The 22,814-nt window shown below is 44.4% G+C and overlaps 1 protein-coding gene across 1 annotated transcript in view; it reads left to right on the top strand.

The window, feature by feature from the left end:
* The window catches only part of MYOF (myoferlin), a 162,316-nt gene that overhangs the window by 118,099 nt on the left and 21,403 nt on the right, over nucleotides 1–22,814 (top strand). The window contains exons 30-43 of the mRNA XM_012801428.2: nucleotides 832–1,005; nucleotides 1,891–1,999; nucleotides 3,349–3,426; nucleotides 6,000–6,181; nucleotides 6,276–6,434; nucleotides 6,556–6,654; nucleotides 7,554–7,715; nucleotides 9,661–9,826; nucleotides 12,817–12,893; nucleotides 16,794–16,805; nucleotides 18,285–18,383; nucleotides 19,358–19,483; nucleotides 21,193–21,348; nucleotides 21,816–21,907. Of these exons, the coding sequence (XP_012656882.1) occupies nucleotides 832–1,005; nucleotides 1,891–1,999; nucleotides 3,349–3,426; nucleotides 6,000–6,181; nucleotides 6,276–6,434; nucleotides 6,556–6,654; nucleotides 7,554–7,715; nucleotides 9,661–9,826; nucleotides 12,817–12,893; nucleotides 16,794–16,805; nucleotides 18,285–18,383; nucleotides 19,358–19,483; nucleotides 21,193–21,348; nucleotides 21,816–21,907 (1,691 nt within the window). The remainder of the gene's footprint in view (nucleotides 1–831; nucleotides 1,006–1,890; nucleotides 2,000–3,348; nucleotides 3,427–5,999; nucleotides 6,182–6,275; nucleotides 6,435–6,555; nucleotides 6,655–7,553; nucleotides 7,716–9,660; nucleotides 9,827–12,816; nucleotides 12,894–16,793; nucleotides 16,806–18,284; nucleotides 18,384–19,357; nucleotides 19,484–21,192; nucleotides 21,349–21,815; nucleotides 21,908–22,814) is intronic.

Genomic DNA, 22,814 nt, shown 5'->3' with positions numbered 1-22,814 from the left:
TAGCCACAGGCGCCGCCCTCCAGTCCTACTTGTAGGAGATCTAAATAAATATCTGCCACTACAATGTCAGGTACATGATGGCAAAGACTCTGTCTGTCTTTTTCTTCACTGTTCCCTCAGACCTTAACACAATCCCTGTCACAGAGTGAATACTCGTATTTGTTGATGACAGAGTATCACGTTGAAAACCAAGATAATTTGTATATCCATACACATTTATATAGTTTTTAAGCTGAAAATACCATACTCATGAGTTATTAGTTATTACAGAAATAGTATACTCTTATCTATTCATTTAATTATTAGTTGTGGCAAGCTATGAACTCGTAAGACATTTAAACCTTCAGGGGGTCCTGTCATCTTTCCCCCACATATAACATGGAGATGGTAATGTTTTCCAAAGTACATCAAAATAGCAATGTTCTTTGGAACTAATGGAGGGAGAAAACAGAAAGCAATTTGAGAAAGAGTCCACTTATTGATTCTGCCCCTGAGTCTGAATAAGGTGCCCTTCCTGTGGGTGTGTCCACCACACGCCATCATCTCATTGTAGGGTGACTGCCTGGTTCCCCCTCTGTGTTCCCAAACACAGAGAACACTCTGCAAGGGCAGAGATCCTGTCTGGTTTTTCTTTTTCTCTTTTTTAATTTCAAAATATTAAGGGGTCTCTCTGTTTTTTTTTTTTTTTTCCTTTGCTGTATCCCTGGCTCTAGCATAGTGCTTGGCACAGAGGAGATTTTAATATTACATCTTTGTTAGTTGACAAGATGACTTGTTTTATCCACATAAGGACTATTATTGTTATCCTTAACATTTTCACCTCTGTTTTAGGCCATGGAAGAATATGAAGACCGGGAGGGTTGGGAATATGCTTCTTTAATTGGCTGGAAATTTCACTGGAAACAGCGTAGTTCAGATACCTTTCGCCGCAGACGTTGGAGGAGAAAGATGGCACCTTCAGAAACTCATGGTGCAGCTGCCATCTTTAAACTTGAAGGTGCTCTTGTAAGTAGCCCAAGTGCAAGTTATATTGGTACAGAGAAAATATATGAGTGTTAGATACAACAGTGCCAACTCCGTAGAGGTCCCTGAAACCCCAGCACTGTGAGAGTCCTTGTAGGTTAGAGGAAAGTTACACATCATAGGTGCTGAACAATTGTTATGGGATAAATAGACCATGAACATAAGAAATGTTCTAAGTCAAGAAATACTACTGCAGACACACCTGTTTCACCTAACATTTTCCAAATATATCTATCTGTTCCAGGACCCTGTTTCAGGTAACATCAATTAACATCCCAGGCTCCTTGGATCATGCTTTGGAAATTGCAACTGTTCCAGAAACCAAAAAAGTTAAACATACAGATGTGAGGGGGCGGAAGTCAGAGGGATGGCTCCCAAAATTAGAGAACAATTCACATGGAGGCATAATAAAGAAGACAGGGAGAGAGGAAGCAGGCAGGTGGATGGAGGAATCCGAAAATGGCCGTGGGAGGTCTAAACCAGAACGGTGGTCGGGATCCATTTCCAAACAGCCTATTTTTGTGTTTCTGCACTCTGACCTCCCTGTAATCTGCTGCTGCTGCCCTTTCTCTTCCTCCTCCTGTCCTTCTAATCCACTTATCCTCCACATTTTTTTCTTTTTCCCCCTTTCTTTCAGCAGCAGGGTTTGGCGAACCCAAACCGGACGTAAGAAGGTTGCTCCCACTTCCTGCTTTGCCCTTTCCAGCTCAGTGACTTTGGGGGAGTCACTGGGCCTATTTATCTTTAAAAACCAGGTGAATGGATAAGAAAATCATACGAACGTCGCCATTCCATTTGTGATTCTTGCCTCTTGGTTTGATTTTGTTTTTAGGTAGAGTTAATTGACTTTTCTCTCTCTTATGTTAGGGGGCAGACACTACAGAGGATGGAGACGAAAAGAGTTTGGAAAAACAGAAGCACAGCGCCACCACCGTGTTTGGAGCCAACACCCCCATTGTTTCCTGTAATTTCGACAGTGAGTTTTAAACATGGCTTGGTCAATTGTGCTTCTGTAACTTTTATCTGAAGAAAACTCTTTGAATCACCAAATATGATTTAAAAAAAACACTTCATGCAAACATGGATTTCATTTTCATTGCTTGAAGAAGATTTTAGAAAATACAGTTTTAAAAACTCTATCGTATTTGGAGTAAAAGGTAGTCAAATCACTGATTTTAGCATAGTCTGTCTAATATGTATTCATTCTACCTAGGAAGCCCCCCAATTTATTATTTTAACTAAGAAAAAAAGGCTCAATATAAAGCTTGGTTTCAATGATAACCTTCAAAATTTTGGAATGAAGCAGACCTTCTCTATGATAATAGCAAATACTTGTATAGGTCTTAGCCTGTACCAGAAACTGTGCTTATAGTAATTTGTGGGGGGGGGGGGGTTGTTTGTTTTGTTTTTTGGCCGGGGCTGGGTTTGAACCTGCCACCTCCAGCCTATTTGCCAGCGCCCTACCGTAGTAATTTGTTTAATCCTAATAACAACCATGTAAGATAGATGCTATTATTGTTCCCATTTTATAAATGAGGGGACCAAGGTACAGGAAGATTAAATAACTTGCCCATGGTCTGATAGCTTGTAGGCACTAGAGACAGAATTTGAACCCAAGTAATCAGGTTCCCAGAATCTATGCACTGAATCACAGAGCTTTGGTGTCTCACAGATTATGTGTGTGTTAATATACTAATAAAGAGAAGAAGTGGGAAGATTCTGAAATGTCAGAGTAACTTTTAGCAGACTACTTTCTCAGATCTGGTGTTGAAGTAGTACAGAGAGCCCAATTTCTATAATTGCTGGAGACCCAGTTGCTTGTTAAAGCAGACCCTAAATCCAGGAAATTTATTTACAGCAGGAGCAATGCTCTCCTGGTTGACACACTGGCCTTGAGCTTACTATAGCATTTTTAAAAATAGATTTTATTTTATAGGAAGTAAATTTTACTTTGGGAGGGTAACATTATCATTATATAGGAGAACCTCTGTAAGTTGACCACCCAAGGGATTGTAACAAACTCATCAATAGATGGAGGTGGTCAACTTAAGGAACTAGGCCTATTAGGCCTATTGTACCAATATGTACATGTGGTATGGGTTCAGTCTATAAAATTAGGTCACCTTAGGGAGGGGTCAGTGTAGGGAGGTGGCCAACTGTGGGGGTCCTACTGTGTGCCCTCTATACTATGAGGAACTAGATAGGGGTGGTGCATTTATCTGAAACATGTTATTATCTTCAAATATCCCACAAAAATAGCAGTTTGCAGTATTGTATTTCTTGTAGGTAATCTCTATCCTGTTTTATTTTATTTTATTTTTTTAGGAGTCTACATCTACCATCTGCGCTGTTATATCTATCAAGCCAGAAACCTCATGGCTTTAGACAAGGATAGCTTTTCAGGTAAAGGAAAAAATAAGCTCCACATTATTACATAGCAGGCTGTCTTGATTCTACTTCCTTTTTTTTTTTGAGACAGAGTCTCCCTATGTCACAACTCACAGCAACCTCCACCTCTTGGGCTTAAGCAATTCTCTTGCCTTAGCCTCCTAAGTAGTGGGACTACAGGCGCCCTCCACGACACCAAGCTTTTTTTTGTTGTTGGAATTGTCATTGTTTAGCTGGCCTGGGCCAGATTCGAACCCACCAGCCTCGGCAGTGCATGTGGCCAGCACCCTAACCACTGTGCTATAGGCACTGAGCCTTGATTCTACTTCTTATCGAGGAGATGCTTTTTACCATTTCTAACAACAAAAACCCTCTTCGTGTTGACATTGGTTTAGTATGCTTACAGCAAACTGCTCAGTCATTAGACAAATAATTACTGAATGCTTTGGGCACTGCTGCTGGGTGCCAAGGATACACAGAAGATTCATGGTCTTTTGATAATAATAATAAGCATTAATCAATTAAGTAATAAAAAGCACCAGGATGAGTGACTTCTGATCTCTGTTTATACACATAGCTGTCTTTTTATCCCTGGACTCTTGGTAGATGGGAAGTTAAGATCTGTTAGGTTTTTTTATAACTCTTAAAGTGACAAAAAGATGGCAGCGGCTCGGCGCCTGTGGCTCAAGCGGCTAAGGCGCCAGCCACATACACCTAAGGTGGCGGGTTCGAATCCCCAGCCCAGGCCCGCCAAACAATGATGGCTGCAACCAAAAAATGGCCAGGTGTTGTGGTGGGCGCCTGTAGTCCCAGCTACTTGGGAGGCGGAGGCAGGAGACTCGCTTGAGCCCAGGAGTTGGAGGTTGCTGTGAGCTGTAATGCCACGGCACTCTACCCAGGGGGATAGCTTGAGGCTCCGTCTCAAAAAAAAAAAAAGATGGCAGCAAGTCCACCCATTTGCTGACAGCACCAGGCTTTGGCAGTTTGAAGTCCATTTTGACCCCTTCTGATGCTTACTCCCCAAATTTCTAACCCCAAGGCATTATCACCCCTTGTGCTGACACCCTGGCAGGTTTGGGTGCCTTCGGACTAGTTCTGAGGGCAAGGCTGTTGGCAGGGGTGGGGAAGGACAGAGAACCTGACTGCCTTGGATCTAAGTCCTTGCCCTTGGGACCATGTCAGGAGCCACCCTTTGGTATTTTTGGAGCATTCCTCTTCAGGACTTGAAGCCCAACAGAACGTCCCCGGGTCTTCTGTGGAAACAGCTCTTAAAGCATTTTCCTGACAATCTGGCATGATCAAATCAATTGAGAAGCATGTTTCAAGCTCTAATATTAACCAACATTTGTTTTCTTTTCTTACAAATTAGATCAGATTCGTGGTTATCCCTGGAATAAACATCTCCAAAATGTTTTCAAAGATATATTCAAACATTCTCCACTAGGGAGCACTCCATCACTGAAAGTCAATGAATCCTTTCCCAATTACTTCACTGAAGTTGCGTAAATCTCTAAGCACATTCTTTGCAGTTTGAGATATAAGATTTATCATCAGGGCAGAGACAAAGAGTTCTATTCGTACCGCACGGCTGCCTTGCTACAAAACCAAACACCCTGTTGGCTTATGTAAGAATTTCAGGTTAGACATTAGGTTATTGCTTAGGTAGATTGGCCCATAGGTAACTACCAAAAGGGTTGATGAAATTATTTAACATAAAGGAAAACATTGATTGCTTCTTAGTATATGAATAACGTCGATTGCTTCTTAGTATATGAAATTGCTTTCAGTTTATCCTCAAGTATAGTGAAATAAAGATTTCTGCTTTTACAGCATTCTGGTTGTAAACTCTACAAGTAGCAGTGCCCAACCTTTTTGGCACCAGGGACCAGAGTCATGGAATACAGTTTTCCCACAGATGAGGGAAATGGATGGGACAGGAGGAGAGTTCAGGTCCCTAACAGGCCACAATCTGGTACCAATCCACAGCCTGGGGCTGGGGGACCACATAGCTCTGTGAACGTCTGAACCTTTCCTGTTACTACTGAAGACCTGATGCTCAGGAAATATTTGCTCAATGAATGGCTTACCATTGGCATTAACCACAATGATAATAAATAGCATTTACCAAATACTCCCCTTAGGAGAGGCTCTGTCCTAAGTAATTTACCTTCTTTATATTATTTCATCCTATCAATGAAGCAGATATTACTTTCATTGGACAGAAGAGGAAGGATTAAGCATTTTTCCCTAAAGTCATGTAGCAGGGGTGAAGAGGGGTTTGAACAACAGTGCATCTGACTGCCGAGCCTGCATTCAACCACAAGGGCAGTACCCTTGCAGAAAAAGACTGGGTGCCCAACTAGCCTCGGTGGGGACACACTCGGTACACATTTGGACCTCATTTCAGGTCCCTCTGCTGCAGTGCCACAGTCTGCCTCAGTGCGCTGCTCCATAGAAACCCTATCTCCTGGTGGGGGAAGAGCATCCATGATCATTGTATCCAGAGGAAAAGAAGCTATTGCAATGAGTGGTTCCAGGGAGCTGGACTTCGGCCACGGCCCCGCTGTTATTCCCTTTTTCTATTTCAGATCCATACGCTCATGTCTCCTTCCTCCATCGAAGCAAAACCACTGAAATCATTCACTCCACCCTGAACCCAACATGGGACCAAACAATTATATTTGATGAAGTTGAAATCTATGGGGAACCCCAAGCTGTTCTGCAGAACCCCCCCAAAGTTGTCATTGAACTTTTTGACAATGACCAAGTGGTAGGTAGTTTAGAATTTCTAAGACAACTTGGGGGAACGATGGAGATTTGAAAGGATGTTTGTTAGGGAATTTAAGGATCGCTTGTTTCTCTAGGGCAAAGATGAATTTTTAGGACGAAGCATTTTCTCTCCTCTGGTGAAGCTAAACTCAGAAATAGACATCACACCCAAACTTCTGTGGCACCCAGTAAGGAACGGAGACAGGATCTGTGGGGATGTCCTTGTAACTGCAGAGCTAATTCTAAGGAACAAGGTACACTGCTGTGTTCTCACTCATATTTTCCTACAGCTTCTTAAAAACACCTGTTAATAATTCTAGGCACTGTTTGCTTGAACTAAAGGTAGGCATTAACATTGTTATATTTATTTCACAGGATGGCTCCAACCTTCCCATTCTTCCCCCGCAAAGGGCATCAAATCTGTACATGGTTCCCCAGGGGATCAGGCCTGTGGTTCAGCTCACTGCTATTGAGGTAAGCTGCTCCTGTGTTTTCTAGATCAGATCAGACACATGTAACTACAGAACAGCAATCTCTCCTGTAGGAAAGAATTTCTGCCTCATATTTTCTTGCTATACACCTTCTCGACTTTGTCCAAAAACTTGAGATGATCTTGGAAATGACTTGAAGGAACATGTAGAATCCACTCTAGCATTCCTGAGAGCATCTAAAGTCCAGCTTTGCTGGAAGGCAGCAGAGTTCTGAGTTTCGCAATCACCTGCAGAACTGGGAGAGGGGCAGACAAGCCAGCAGAGAGTGGCTATGTACAGAGGCAGACATGGGGAGGGAGTCATGGGCAAGAGTGGCATGTCAGATGGTGCTAACAAGGAGGCTTGATGGACGGTGTCTGGCCTGCTCTCGAGGCTTCCCCCTGTCCAGCCAACCAGCTGTTACCCTGAGATTTCCCTTCTCCTTCTCCAGCTGCCTTGCTAAGAGCTCTCAAAGACTGAGGCAAGGGGCTTTCAACAACAGCCATCATTTCTGAATGTGTGCGGATCAGACACCATGTTAAGAAGTTTAACGTCTCTGTGAGAGAGGATACCAGATTTTTTTGTAGCTGAGACAGAGAGAGGTTATTTAACTCATCGGCATTCACATGGCCGTGAGATGGCACAGCCAGGATTTCAATCCTACATTCTTACCTCCCCTGCCTTTGTAGCCGCGCAGGCAGGAGAAGGAAGTTGGGGGAGGACACAAATCTGCTTTCCTTGAATGACCCGCAGGCTTGCTAGGGTAACGTTCAAAGGTATTTTAGGCAAATCTGTACAAGTTAATCTTAAAGACTTTGCCAGTTATTGAGACAGACTTTTTCCTTTTGAATATTGTTTTTCATATGCTGAGTTTCCTTCCAGTCTCTTAATTTTTTTTCATAGATTCTAGCTTGGGGCTTAAGAAATATGAAAAACTACCAGATGGCCTCTATCTCATCCCCCAGTCTCGTTGTGGAGTGCGGAGGAGAAAGGGTAGAGTCGGTGGTGATCAAAAACCTTAAGAAGACACCCAACTTTCCAAGTTCTGTTCTCTTCATGAAAGTGGTACAGTATCGATATTCCATCAGAGTCCACGTGTGATGAAATGTGAATGTACATACTACACGCACACAGAGTTTATTTCCAAAATCTGGCAAATAGAACAACCCTGCCTTATATTCAGCTTGTCAGTGACATTTCCACCTTAGCGTCTCACACTATAGCAATGGTTTCTTTAAGCTTCAAACCCCTCCATTGATGCAGAAAAGGATCTGCAAGCAATACTTATTTATTTCTCCAGTAAACTTTCTATCTATTCGGCTATCTATTATAGGCTTTTGATCAACCCACAAGGGCAACATATTAACTCTGAATCACTCAAGGACCTAATATACTTCCTATAAGTGTACAACCAGAACCCTCTGGATAAGGGCTGGCTGGCTAGGGAGAGATCACTGCAGGGGAACCCATATGGGCACTGGGGCATGACCCGAACAGCTCATGGCTGTGCCCCGCCTCCAGGCATCCCTGGGATGGCCCCTTTTTGGTCTATCAAGGCCACCCTCTGGCTATCAGAAATATGAGAGCATCAGGTCCAGTTAACAGTCCTCTGTCACTGACCCCATGATACCTGGAGCCAGAAGAGGTCACTCCATCTTCCTATTTTTAAGGCAGTCAAAGTTATAACTTTTACAAAATTAAGAAAAAAAATCTTTCTTACTTTATTCCACAAAAGAGGCAAAAATAAAGCCATTTCCTTAGCTTGAAGTGTTGGAAGGCCTGGAACCTTCCCATTCCTTTCCCCACCCTAGTCATGTTCCTGCCCTTGATGTTGCCACATACTGCTCTTGAACTCTGGGATTACATGATTCAATCTCACATTTTACAGATGAGGAAATGGAGATCTAGATAGGGGAGGTGACTGATCCAGCCTCGTAGTGAGTGTTGGCCACACGTCCTACTCCTCGGTGACTGTGTCCCACTATAGCTGGGTGCCAGGTGCCTTTATGCTCTATGCACTTATCTTTAACCCTGAAGGGTGGACATTTCCACCCCTCTAATGCCCAACTTGAGGGAAACCAAGAGGTTAAATAATTTACACAAGAGAACATGGCCAGCAAATGGGCAATCAGGGTTTGGACAAAGACGCCTCCAACTCCAAAACCCTAGCCCTCTCCTCTTCATTGTCTAACGGATGGGGCCATTTATATGGCCAGAATCCCAGAACATTGTTACCCCTGGGCCACTCCACCCACACATGTCCTTTCTCCACCCCTCCCCCACCTTTAAAACTCTAGTCTGGAGTCTGGCACTTCAGCAGGAATGAGGAATGCCACTCAGTGGACCCCAGCTCCTCTTCCTATACAAGACCAGAGATACATGTTCCCCCAGACCACATGTGCAGCAAGCCCGGGGTCAGCCAATGTCACCAAAGCCACCAAATCCATGTGGATCCCATCTTGACGCTGAACTTGCAGGACTAAAGGATTCCCAATCACAGCTGTTTCCCTTGGAGGTTCAGTTTTCTCTTGACCATTTCTAAATGCTTTCTTAGGCTTGGCTAGCAGATGACCAAAGTCCTGGGCTTGCTGGCCTTGTGCACATCCCCTCTTGGGAAGCAGACTACAGGTCAGCGGGAAAGCGTGCTGGTTCCACATCATGGTGGCTAACATAGGGCACTTATCCAGGGCCAGGTATTCTTCAGAGCAGTTCACATATGGTAATGCAACAACCCTACTGTTACTGCTGAGATAACTGAGGCATGGAGGGGTTAGAAAAGTTCCCCAAAGTTATGCAGTTCTTGCTGGCAGAGGCAGGATTTGATCCCAGGCAGACTGGCTGAGAGGTCATACTCTTATGCTCTGAGCTGCTTGCCTGGCACATAAGTATCCCCAACTAATTTCTCTGAGTTCCCTGGGCTAGATGGCAAAAGTGCCTTGGTTTAATTTTTGGGAAAGCTGTCTCTGTTGGGTCTTATAAAGAAAATGACATTTCCCTTTGTGACCCCCAGTTACTGCCCAAGGAGGAGTTATACATGCCTCCGCTGGTGATCAAGGTCATTGACCACAGGCAGTTTGGGCGAAAGCCTGTCGTTGGCCAGTGCACCATCGATCAGCTGGACCGCTTTCGCTGCGACCCTTATGCGGGAAAGGAAGATATTGTGCCACAGCTAAAAGGTAAAATGCAAGTCTACAAAGAAGTCTGGGGGATTTTCTGGCATGGATCTGATTTAGTCTTTACAAACTTTCTCAAGGTAAGTCCTATATATGTTGTCTAGATTTTGCAAATGAGGAAACAGTTTAATTTCCAGTGGGCTATGTAACTTTCCCAAGGTAATATAACTGGTAAGTGGCAGAGCAGGGCAGGAATCCTGGACTAGTCTGGGGAGGCCTGATGGTCAAGCTCCTGCCCTTAATGTGTCTTGCTCTTGGGTGAACATATGACCCCTTTTAAGGAAATGGTAAGTGCTTCACGAACTTGCCCTATTTCCATTTCAACAAACAGCCTTTAAACGCAGGCAGGGCTGTTCCCTACCAGTGATGGGGATGAATTAATTTCCTTCAACCTGCAATACATGGTTATTAAAAACTCATTGAATACCAACCCTGTACTGGATGTTTGGAGAACAGAGGGGACCAAGATCGCCGTGTTCTCACTCTCTCAGAGTAAAACTCCAGCAGGAAAGAGGAAATGGAACTGGGTAATTATAGTCCAAAGTGAGACATATTTGGATGGAGAAATATGAGGTTGCTCCCCACCCCCATGCTCACCCACCATGAGCACTGAGGGATGAGATTTTTATTTCTAATTGGAACAAACTGCTTTCCATCTGTTCTCTCACCTCATTAACCCATCACAACATTGTTGCAATGTAATTTGAAAGACATTTGTAATCCATAGAGGAAAAATGTAAATAACTTGCATATAATTAATACATAAGGAATAGAGAAAGGCATAATACTTGAGATTTCTATAATAAATAACGGCTAACGAAATCGCTAGTACCCTTTTAATAGCTAGTTGATTTTAATTGTACCATGTGCCAGAAACTGTGTTAGGAGCTAGAGTCTGGGTCACTCATCAGTGCAGGACATCCGAGGGCCCCTGGCCTTGAAATTAGACCCCAGAGGAGGGCTGGGACACTTTCATTCAGCTGATCTTTGCTAGCATCAAGGCTGAAGCAGATATCTTCTATTTAAGCAGCTGTGCCTCTAACCAGTTCTATTTAAGCTTCCATAAGGTTTGGTATTGATTTTACAGAGTTTTTGAAACTCATCTGCTATGTGGGTCTGAGCATCCTGTATCTCTGACTCAGAGAAGTGAGGGGAAAAAACCACAGTCAAATTTGAGCAAAAGCCTACACGTGTTTATCAAGAAATATCCCATGTAAAACATTTTGTGCTGAATTGATGATGCCGAAATCAGCAACAAGAATTATTGTAACTGCAGGAATTGTTTTGTTTGGGGTTACTAAATGGTGAGAAATTATTTTCCTAGTGTTTTTCTTACTGCTTTCATGACAGAAGTTTCTTTGGTTCAAATACATGAAATCATTAGGAGGCTACAAATGCTACAAACCTTCTCTGGCCCCAGAATTGCTTGGACCTGTTTGTATCTCTTGGTCAAGGGTAGGCTGAGCCCAAGGCCAAGGATGCTGGTTAGTGATCCTGTGTAACTAATGTAGAGTATGGTCAAAGCTTTGGAGAACACAGAAGATGAAAATCGATATGCTCTTAAAACCAATGATAGGCTAAGAGTTGAGGTGTCCACCCAGTGGGCCTGATGTCGAAAGCACACAGAGCTTGTCCTCTTCTCTTTCAGGCTTTGATTACAGGGGGGTGGACAAGTGCAGGACTGATGATTCAAGGAGCTTGCTTACTGCCTGTCTGCTTGTCTCCTGTGTTGTTACAGTTGCCAGGAGCTGCAGGGGCACTTATCTGGAACCATAGAGACTGTTTATATGTCTGGGTGTCCCATGGATATCAAACTACCTCACATAGTAGCTGATGTACCATAGATGCTCAACAAATGTCAGCCTCCCCAGGATCTCAAGTGTTGTTCCCCTGAATTCCGGTGTGATGATTAAAACACAAGACTTTTTTTTTTTTTTTTTTTTTGCAGTTTTTGGCCAGGGATGGGTTTGAACCCACCACCTCCGGCATATGGGGCTGGCACCCTACTCCTTTGAGCCACAGGCGCTGCCCAAAACACAAGCCTTGGGGTCTGACAGATCTAGGTTACTTCCACTTACTACTAATTGTTTAACCTAAAGCAAGTGACTTGCTTTCTCTTCGGTTGGTTTGTGTTTAAATCTTTAAAGAAGGAAATCTTTAAAAAAGGATAGTTGAGGAATTAAATGAGATCGTGTAAATAAAGTGCTTAGCCCAAGGCCTGACACATGGTAGGTACCTACACACGTCTCTCCCTCTCCTCCTTTGGGTCCTATATGCCAGTCACGTTGAGTGAGTTGAACAGAAAGTTCTCTGGCTTGGTGGCGTTTGCTCCATCTGCGTTCTGGCCTCCTGTTGAAGTCTGGCTGCCTGACACTTCTTCAGTAAAAGGGAGCTGTGCCTCTCACCTCTCCCCAGGCTGAGGCTTTGGGACACCCGATAGCTGAACAAACCAAACAGCCTAGGGACTGTTTCTGAGCTATTGCTCTACCCCTAAAATCCTAAGTCACAGAGATGTGGGGGAATTGCACGTAGAGCCGGGGCATGAGCCTTCTCCCTCGGCATATACCTTTTCTCATCTCTTTCTTCTTTTCTCCTCTTTATTTTCTGTGACTTAGGAACAAATTCTGAGAAAAGAAGACTCCTTTGAAAGTAGATTCCCTGACCACCACTCCTGTACCCTCTAAAGACATGTGTCGACACATTTCTTTTCTGGGTGCTTCCTGCATATAAGCACTGGGCTAACTGTCCAAAACCAAAGGAAAATGGACCATACGGTCCTCTAGAAAATGCCTAAAACCGTGTTATATTTGGGGGAAAATGATGGATTGTTGGGTTATTTTCTACATTCAGGTGTTGTCCCCTCCACTCAGTAAGTCTCATCCAGGAATAAACTCCACCATCCACCCTATGGCTGTTAAACTTGAACTTGGAGTAAAATGTTCATGACTGTATTTCTCTAAGTATCGTGGATAATGAAACTGTTTGTCTTGCAGCCTCCCTTCTGTCTGCCCCACCCCGCCGGGATGTAATTATTGAAATAGAAGACACCAAACCATTACTGGCTTCTAAGGTAGGTTTCAGAGCTGATCACTGGATACAATCAGTTTGATCATCCAGATGTCCAAGCATTTGGTGAACTCAGTCAAACATCCTTTCAGTGCAATTAAAATAGTATCATCTAACCAGCTTATTGAGGACTGGGTAAAGACCAGAATCTAAATCCTGCACTTAAAAGTAGTTATGAAGACATAGTGGTCTTCAACCATCACTGATCATTCTTCCAGAATACTTAAAATAATGCCCACGCTCAGGCCCCATGCTCACTCCCCAGTGGGAGCAGGACCTAGATATCAGCATGTTTTCAAATAACCCCAAGTGATTTTAATGGGCATGCAGGTCTGAGGACCACTGGTGTGGGAGTGATACCATTTGCTAGAAAGAGAAAGTTTCAGGAGCAAATTTACACCCCGGCAACATTCAGGACAGGGATGCCTGCAGCATGCCCGGTTTTTCCTTGCACGGAGCAGAAGTGTGGTGGCTTTTTAATGACCCTATTTGTCAGTATAAGGGACACCCAGATTTTTATGTTCACTGTGGTTTTGAAGTGAAGAAATTGGGGGAAATACTCAGACCCTATTTTAAAACCATTCCAACCACTTCTGCAAGAAGGAAGGTGGGGAAAAGTGCCCCAGCCCAGAAAAAGGAAAACACCAAATATCTCCCTGTTTCTTTTGGCATTTGTGAAGAACTTTCGCAGCATGTTTTAATGTGCAAATGGGCCAAGAAATGCACATGATTGCAGTTTAATGTGTTATGTCCATAAACAGTGCCTTAAAAAAAAAATCTGCTTCCTTCCCACTGCATTAAACTCACTAACAATTGGACCGAAAAAAATGTGGTCTCCACAGCCTACTGCTCCACAGGCAGCAGTAGGTTTGAGTCTGCTCTCGGGGAATCCTATACAGTCACAAATGACAACACCAAATTGCACATCCCACAGGCAAAACTACTATCATCCTTTTATAGACAACCCCAAATATTCCCAATAAGACAGTAGTAGTTTGGGGGGAAGTTGATATACCTAAGACTCTTTCTGTAGATTTTTTACAACTACTCTGGGAAAAACACAGCTTAAGATAGTGCTGTATAATCTGCAGCCAGCTTTGCCATCTACCATTGTCAATCAATTCTTATTACATGTCTCCTGTGTGCTCAGTGGCCCTAAAACAGTTGAGGAGCAGAAGAAGAATAAAGCCAATAATCTATGCCAAGATTTTCATTCATTTCTTAAAAATAGGTAAGAAATGACCAATTTGGGAGGCCAAGGCAAGAGGATTGCTTGAGGCCAGGAGTTCAAGACCAGCCTGGACAACATAATGAAACCCTGTGTCTACAAAAAAAAGAAATTTAAATAGCCAGATGCAGTGGTGCATACAAGTGGTCCCAGCTACTCAGGAGGCTGAGGCAGGAGGATTGCTTGAGACCAGGAGTTTGAGGTTACAGTGAGCTGTGATTACACCAATGTACTCCAGCCTGGGCAATAGATCCAGACCCTGTCTCAAAAGATAAATAAAGAAATAACCCCCCCCAAAAAAATGATTAGGCTATTGTAGCAACACATTATGAAAGTTCAGTTTATATCATAGAATTAAACATGGCAACACAGCAGGGTTGGGGATGGTAGTATCAGTCATCCCCGCTGTACTATAAATGACTCTAATCAGCTTATTCTCCTAACACCTAGGTACAGTGTTGATACAAAAGGCTGGTTGAAATCTCTAAAAACCAGAGTCTGTCTGTTTATCGAGGTAGACATTGGGTGTCTATGCAACGTCAGATGAACAAAGTTGAGCTTCAGAAGAGCCAATGACAAGCGTGCTGATGTCCTGTGTTACATGTATATGTCATGTACATGTAACGTACATGCATTTCCACTAACTCGATGGAGGCTTTTTATCTAAACTCAGGGAATGTGTCAAAGCTAATGTGCTGTTGCTAGCGGCTGGATACTGTGGCTTTGGGTGACACTGTCAGGCTTCAGAAACTCATGGCAGTGGCCTGTGATGCCCCTGGTGTTCTTAACAGATAGGCTGAGCACTACCGCAAGAAAAGTGAGAAACAAATATGTATTTGGGGCAAGTTGGTCAAGTGCTAGCCAGATAGCACAGACATTCCTCTATGGCCATCTCAACAGTTGCCTTCCAATTCCAGTGCTTAAGCAGCATGTCAACAGCACTCAGCAAAATGGCTTCTCCAAGAACAGTGCATGTATGTATAATAAGAAAATGCATGAGGAGACTGGGACTGGGGGACCTTGCTCTAAAGACTTGAATTCTTCTTTCAAATTCTTTCTATTAGTAGATTTTGGAGTGAAAGGTGACCCTTCAACCAATATGATTGGTTTCAGCCTAAGGGGAGAATCTTCTCTGCCTTTTAATGATCTGATTCTCATTCCTTAATAATTGTATCATTATTAGATATAATAAAGCAAGTCACATTGATTACTTCTGTTACTTTTCCATGTGAACTAAAGAGCAAGTGGGCATGAATAAATCTTCTCCTACTTGTCCTAAGTATTAAAATCAGCAGCTTGTCTTACATAATGCTTTTAAAATCACAAACTATAATATTTTTGAATAGCTGAAAACAGATGTGAATAAACAGGCCCTAAGAATCTGCATTCAGGAATCAGTGAGAATGTAAGAGTACTTTTAGAATAAAATCCTTCTCTCCAAAATCTTAATTCAGCTGTGATGATTTAAACCCTTAACCCTTTGGTATGAGTCGAATGGAAAGAATTGATATATCTGTCTGTCTCTCTGCCTGCCTTGGCAATTCTGTTGTGCTGAACAAAAATCAAATTTGGAAAATAGCGCCTGTGGCTCAAGCAGCTAAGGCGCCTGCCACATACACCTGAGCTGGCGGGTTTGAATCCAGCCCAGGCCTGCCAAACAACAATGATGGCTGCAACCAAAAAATAGCCAGGTGTTGTGGGCGCCTGTAGTCTCAGCTACTTGGGAGGCAGAGGCAGGAGACTCACTTCAGCCGGAGTTGGAGGTTGCTGTGAGCTATGATGTCACAGCACTCTACCCAGGGGGACAGCTTGAGGCTCTGTCTCAAAAAAAAAAAAAAATTGGAAAATAACAAGGGGCACCTACAAATGAAGTCCTGTGATTCTCTCACACAGCAGGTATGACAAGTCCCATTAGAAATGAACTTGAGGTTAGGATTTCAGAAAGGGGGTCTAGACAGCATTTCGTTAAGCTGCCATTGAGGGCAAGCGTAGAGACGTCCCAGCAGGCACCAGGACCAAACTCGAGCCCTTTGTCCCAGGTCTTCATTCTCTCACCTCCTGGATGTGTCCCGAGGGCAAAGTGGCTTCTCTATGCAGAAATTCAAATAGAAGGATTTGGCCAGCAAGAAACCTGACATCCTCATATTAGAGCAATTTTGATGGACAAACATTTATTTGGCATTATGACATAGGCATGGGGGAAAACCAAGAAAAAATTACCTATATGATGAGATCATGAACACATCCCGGACAGGGGAGCTTTTGAAGGGAGGAGAATTGGGTCAAGTTGGGGAAATACTTTAGGCAATAAATGGAATGAAAGGTCTGGGGCAGGAAAGTGGCAGCCCCAGACCTCCCTCAGTGGGATCACTGTGTGTACGACATGGGAGGCAGCTAATTCTACTGGAAACATGAGACGGGGTGGCCACCTCCAAGCCTTTCATTTTAATGATGTGTGTAATCCTTTTGCTCATTTTCAGAGAAGAACACAATAAGATGTGTTCAATTATGAGAGCATCTTCACTAGAATAATTAAAATTATCCATAAAAATGTTGGTAATGTAAAGCATGTATGAAAAGTAATTTCTCCTTCTCTCCTTCTCTTCTTGGGGTCTCCATATCCGTGTGACCTGTTACGTGTTTTGACCTGTCCTGACCATACATGTGCATGAGCAGCTGACAGAAAAGGTAACAACTGTACACATTTTGCCACATTTAAGATGCATAGGCCCCACACGTTGTCTCAATCCTATAATCTCAGCACTTTGGGAGGCTAGGGTGGGAGGATCACTTGAGGCAAGGAGTTCAAGACCAGCCTGGGCAACGTAGAGAGACCTCATCTCTTCAAAAAGTGAAAAATAAATTATCCAGGCATGATGGCTGTAGTCCCAGCTACTCAGGAGGCTAAGGCGCAAGGATCACTTGAGCCCAGGAACTTGAGGTTGCCGTGAGCAACCACTGTACTCTAGTCAGGATGACAGAACAGGACCCTATCTTAAGAAAAAGATTGATGTATTTTCTGCCTGTAATTGATATGTAAACAAAATTTTTCTAAATCCAGGGGTGGGTTACTGACCCATAAAGGGGAAGTAAATATCACACGCGCGAGCGCGCACACACACACACACACAGGTGCACATATACAGAACACAAATAAGAAGTAGCCGTTTCTGTCTGTTCTTCCTCTCCCCCAAGACTGAATAGGAAGCCGCACTACAGGTGACCTTCTGTGTTTGGGGCAACATCTCTACTTCTGAGGGAGAGTAAAATAAGCAATGGGTGAAGCTGATAAGAGTCTATTCTTATTATAAACCTGAGCAGGAGGCCTTGTGTACTTCAGAAATGTTCCTAAGGTGACTCTGATATGCTGTCCTTTCTGCCCCACCCAGAATCACCCCTCAAAACCAGAGCTTCTCAACACTGGCTACACATAAGAATCAGCTGGAGAATTTACAGAAGCACACTGGGCACCCAGGTCTCTCCCCGGACTGACCCAATCAGAATCCCCCGGGGCAGTCACTGGTCTAAATGAACCGTAGTGCCTCCCTCTTTCATTCCACATTTTATAGTTGTCAGAGCTCTTTCACCTAATGATCATAGTCAATATCCAGAACAACCCTCTGAGGCAGATGAAGGCAGGCAGTGCTGTTATTTCCTTCCATGGATGAAGAAATTGATGCTCAGAGATGATAAACAACTTGCATAAGCTGGTATGGCTTGTAACTTAAAGGAGGGAACTTGAATTAGAACCAGTTTGTCCAACTCTTAGCTTAGTAAGTGTTGGATTACAAGGCATTACTGGCTTAAAAGGGCAAAGAAAATGAGATAGCAGAAATCATATATTGGAGGTTTTCTTTACATTATGTGTATATGTATATATCAAGTCAATCAGAAAAAGAAATAAAAACAGACAAATTAATAGGTTGTGTCTATGTAAGAAAATTATGTTAAAGGCAGACATGTCGTTGGCCAAGAATGGTCATTCCACCTCAGCTTCGGAGCAGAATTGTGAATGCTCTGTACATTATGCACATAACCAAAGTGTGACTTCACCTATAACAGTTCCAGAAGGGTCTATTTCTTCTTACCTATTACATGTGAGTTTTCCCATATAGATTGGAAATCCAGGTCATTGCTAAAGATTTTTCCATTTTGATTTGTCTTTAGGAAGAAGAGGTGGTGGACTGGTGGAGTAAATTTTATGCTTCCTCAGGGGAACATGAAAAATGTGGACAATATATTCAGAAAGGCTATTCCAAGCTCCAGGTACCTGGACCTATTCTGCTGTGGGTAGGGGATGAACAGTGTTAAAACTGGCCACATGCAGGGCTAAAACAACGACTGAAAGGTCTCTTGGTGGGTCCTAATGGGAAGGGGCCAGGGGTACCTCTGACTTCTGGGAGCATCCCCTCTCATGGGTTTTGGCTTTGCCGAGATCCCAGGACTGGAGGACAGCTATTGAGCCATGGCTACGTGACTGCCACTCTGGGGCTCGGAGGCATCTGGCAGAGGGTTGGGAATGGGTTGGCATCACATTAATTGGTCCCAAATGACCCAGTTTGACTCAGGGAGACCCAGAAGTCATAGTACTCTTTGCAGAACTCTTAGCTTAGTAAGCGTTGGGATGTCAACATGCTCCATCGTGTTCTCTGAACAGGCATTGGTTTCACTAGCTGAAAAGTTGATTCTGTCACATGTATACAGCGAAAAATCACAACTGTGGGAACATGTGTCCAGCAGGAAGACAAGCTCTTGAGCTAGGCAGGACTGGCTGTCTTTCATTTCGCTGTCAACGTTTTGAGTTTTCCAATTCTTCGTTCAATTTTTCAGCCTGAAATGCACTCAAGTAGAAGCACATGTTAAAGTTTTCAGAATAATATATATGAGGGGAAAAAAATTCTTTAAATGGAAAACTATCTAGTCCCTAAAATAATTTTCCCCATCAAAATACAATAACCCACACCTTTTCACGTGATTGTTACAACCTCTCCATGTAGTGTAAGAAACATTAGCATGTAAAGAACAATTAATTTAGAAATGTGATCAAACTGGGTTCGGGGATCAGTTTCACAGCCCTCCCTCCCTTCCTCCCTCCCTCTGTCCCTCCCTCCCTTCCTTCCTTCTTTCCTTTCTTCCTTCCTCCCTCCCTTCCTCCCACCCCCTCAGTATTGTCAGTCCTTTTGATTTTAGACTCCATCTGCATTTGAACGAAAAATTAAGAATTTGTTGATGGTTTTCAGATATATGATTGTGAACTAGAGGATGTAACCAAATTCGAGGGCCTGACAGACTTCTCGGACACTTTCAAGTTGTACCGAGGCAAATCCGATGAGAATGAAGATCCTTCTGTGGTAGGAGAGTTTAAGGTCAGTAAAATGTGTGTTGCCCTGTTTAAAATCTCCCTTTATTTTATCTATTGACCTAGGATAAAGGACAACCAAGCTCTGGGTCAGGGATCTGTCCTCTAGGCTCTGAAGGGTGCTGAAGCTGCTACGAAAGGGCCCTGGGGGAGCCAGGGCTCCCGGGCCATTTCCAGTCTCCTTCTCTCTCCAGCTGCCACTCTCGGCCACTCCCGAGTCCCATAGGTTCACTCTCTTCAAGGTCTAGTTCTTCATCCCTGTCCCACTGCAGGATCACAGTGCAACCTCCCAATTGACTGTCCTTGCCACCTCGCTTGTTCCACTGCAGTCCAGCCTTCACACAACCAAATCTGATCCTATTTCTTGATGGCTTAAAGACATTGCTTGGGTTTCCACAGGATCAAGTCTCAACTCCTTCCAGAGGCAGAGCCTGCCTTTCACAAGCTACGTGTTCCCCAGCCACCCTCCCTCTCGCACCCCACCCTTCAGCCTGGGAGAGCCTGTCCCAAGCCCAAACACACCTTGTCCTATCACTACTTGGAGCCTTGGGACAGGCTCTCTTCCTTCCCTGGAAGCCCTTCCTTCCCCCTTGGTGGTGTGACAAAGTCCTACTCATTCTTTTAGTGCCAGCTCAAATGTCACAGTCTTTGTGAAGTGTTCCCTGATTGCTTCGGGCAGTGTGACTCACTCCCACTCTGGGCTCCCACAGGTCTGGGTTCCTGCCGCTGTGAAAGCACTTTTTACATTGTCAGTACCTGCTGTTGCAATCTCTCTCCCTACAGCCACACGTGGCAGAGCCATGACAGATGTGCTGCTACTTCTTAATCCTTTGTCGCCAGCAGACGTTGTTAATGGACCAGAGTCATGCCCTCCTTCTCCAATGCTTCTCATTTCCCTCTAGCAACCCCAATAGCACATCCTGTGCCACACGGGTTTCCTTGAGTTCATTTTTGGGTCCCAATACCTGGCACATAGTGGGGGCTTATTTCATGCTGAATGAAGACCCCTGGAACTAGGATTCTCGCCTTCTAGATAGCCAGCATCAGTGCTTTCTCCTGTACTTAAGCTGCTTTCAAGACAAAAGATGTGACCTCTGCAGCGGTCCTGCTGGCTCACTCATTCAAAAAACATTTCTTGTGCCCCTACTGTGTGCCTCGCCCCGTGATGAACAAGACCCAGTAGGCCCTCAGGAAGCTCACAGTCTAATAAATGATTAACAGGCAATAAACAGACCCTTTCAAAGTGGAGGTCAGGGCTGAGTGCGGGGTCAGAGACATGCAGAGGACACATGCTGCACAGGGGCAGTCAGGGGGAAGGCAGGCAGCTGAGATCTGAAGGATGGATGGGAATTTGCCTGGGAGTGGGTGGGAGTGTGCAGGGGTGATGCCGGAAAAGGGAACCCACCCTTGGTACTTCATTGGGTTTAAAAATAATTACTGTTATTCCTCTCTTCAAATAGGCAGCTGCTCCCCCCTTCTGACCACCTCCTCTCCATCGCAGCAGCCCACGCCATCTCCACTTCTCACTGGGGTTCTCATCTGGCCCCCTGCTTCTGCCTTGCTCTCTCTTCTCCGTGGTGATCCTTCAAATAATTACTTTATAGTCACTTCACTTTCCCTACTGGAAATACACAGGTTGTCTCTTTCACAAAGGGCAGCCCTCCGTCACCCAGTCTCACAGCCGCGGCCATGATTCTCCCCGTGTGTCTCTCTCAGGGCTCCTTCCGAATCTACCCCCTGTCGGATGACCCCAGCGTGCCGGCCCCTCCCAGGCAGTTTCGGGAATTACCTGACAGCGTCCCACAGGAATGCACGGTTAGGATTTACATTGTTCGAGGCTTAGAGCTTCAGCCCCAGGACAACAATGGCCTGGTAAGAGTTTGGGTGTGGGGCCTTCTCCTGTAGCAAGATAATTATAGTCATCAGCTGCAATAATTGTCATGTTCTTTCTTTCTGGGCGTCTGTTATCTCACTAGGGGAAAGATACTCTAGCTAAACAATGTATTCGGGAGGATTGTCCTGATGGGGATTTATCTAAGAGCTTGCGGGGGCTTAAGGTCCTCTGGTTCATCCTTCTCATCTTACAGGTGTGAGCTGGGACAAGATTTGCCCCAGTCGCACTGGCAGGCGTGAACAGAGCCCGGCTCCCCTGCACCCACACTACTGGCTGCATGCCACCCAAAGGGGAGTGTCGCTCTGGCCTCATCTTAGGCTCACAGGTGCCACGGTGGCCCCTTTGTCATCATCTGGGGGCAGACATGGAGAAAAGCCTAGTCTGACCCAGAACTTGACTTCAACCTGCACCTTATAGTCGTGTAACGCCTGTTTTGTCCCTGTAGTGTGACCCTTACATAAAAATAACACTGGGCAAGAAAGTCATCGAAGACCGAGACCACTACATTCCCAACACTCTCAACCCAGTCTTTGGCAGGTAATGTACATTTGTAAACGTTTTCCTGTCATTCCTGTCTTCACGGAGCGTGTGTGAAGGATGTCATGTGCGCCCATCCCTGCTCTAGGCCCTGAAACTGTGATCACGAACTAAACAAACGTGCTAGTCGGGAGAGCGGGTACTACCCAGGTAAATGCACAAATAAAAGATTTCGTGGAAGTGAAAAGTGCTGTGAAAGAAAGAAGCCAGGAGATGGGCTTCTCTGGGGAGGGATTTGCTCTGTGACCTTGGTGGGTGGAAGGACAGCTCCATTAACAGGCCCAGGAGTCTCATAAGCTTGGGCGTTCCACACAGCAAAGGCAGGTGCAATGCCGTAACTGTAGCAACATGTTGTTCTCACATCCTGATCCATTTGGGGTCTGTTTCTGGGACCTCTGAGTCCACCATTTTGATCAGGCGAACATACTATTGACTCTGTTACCAAAACCGAAGAGACAGCAGAAAGTGACGGGTCAAAATATCCTGCTCCATCTGTGGTCTGTTCCCAGAGATGCTATTATTTTTTTCATTGGTACAACTCTGGACTTGTTTCTGGACTGTGATGAACCATCTCAAATGACCAAATCCAAGTAATCTCTAAACAGGACTGGCATTTTTCAGCTATAAACAGCTTCCGCATTTAAGAAGAGCTAATATTTGCTGAGCATTAGCTGTGTGCGAGCATTATGCTGAGCTGTTTATATAGAACATCTCAAAAATCTCACCCCTCTCAGGTGCTATTATCCCTATTTTACACCAGAGGAAACTGAGGCACAGAGTAAGGACCCGATCCCAGGCCATCTGACCCCAGTCTGTTGGCTTCAATGCTGCTGCCATGGCCTGATTTTCATCCCCATGTCGGGACAAGGCAGAGATTAGCAACCCAACTCTCTAGTGAGGGCAGCAG

The sequence above is a fragment of the Otolemur garnettii genome, unplaced genomic scaffold (assembly GCF_000181295.1).
Source record: "Otolemur garnettii isolate 467f Iridium unplaced genomic scaffold, OtoGar3 scaffold00008, whole genome shotgun sequence".
NCBI lineage: Eukaryota > Metazoa > Chordata > Mammalia > Primates > Galagidae > Otolemur > Otolemur garnettii.
Note: the sequence above shows the minus strand (reverse complement) of the source record. Positions and strands in the feature narration are given on the sequence as shown.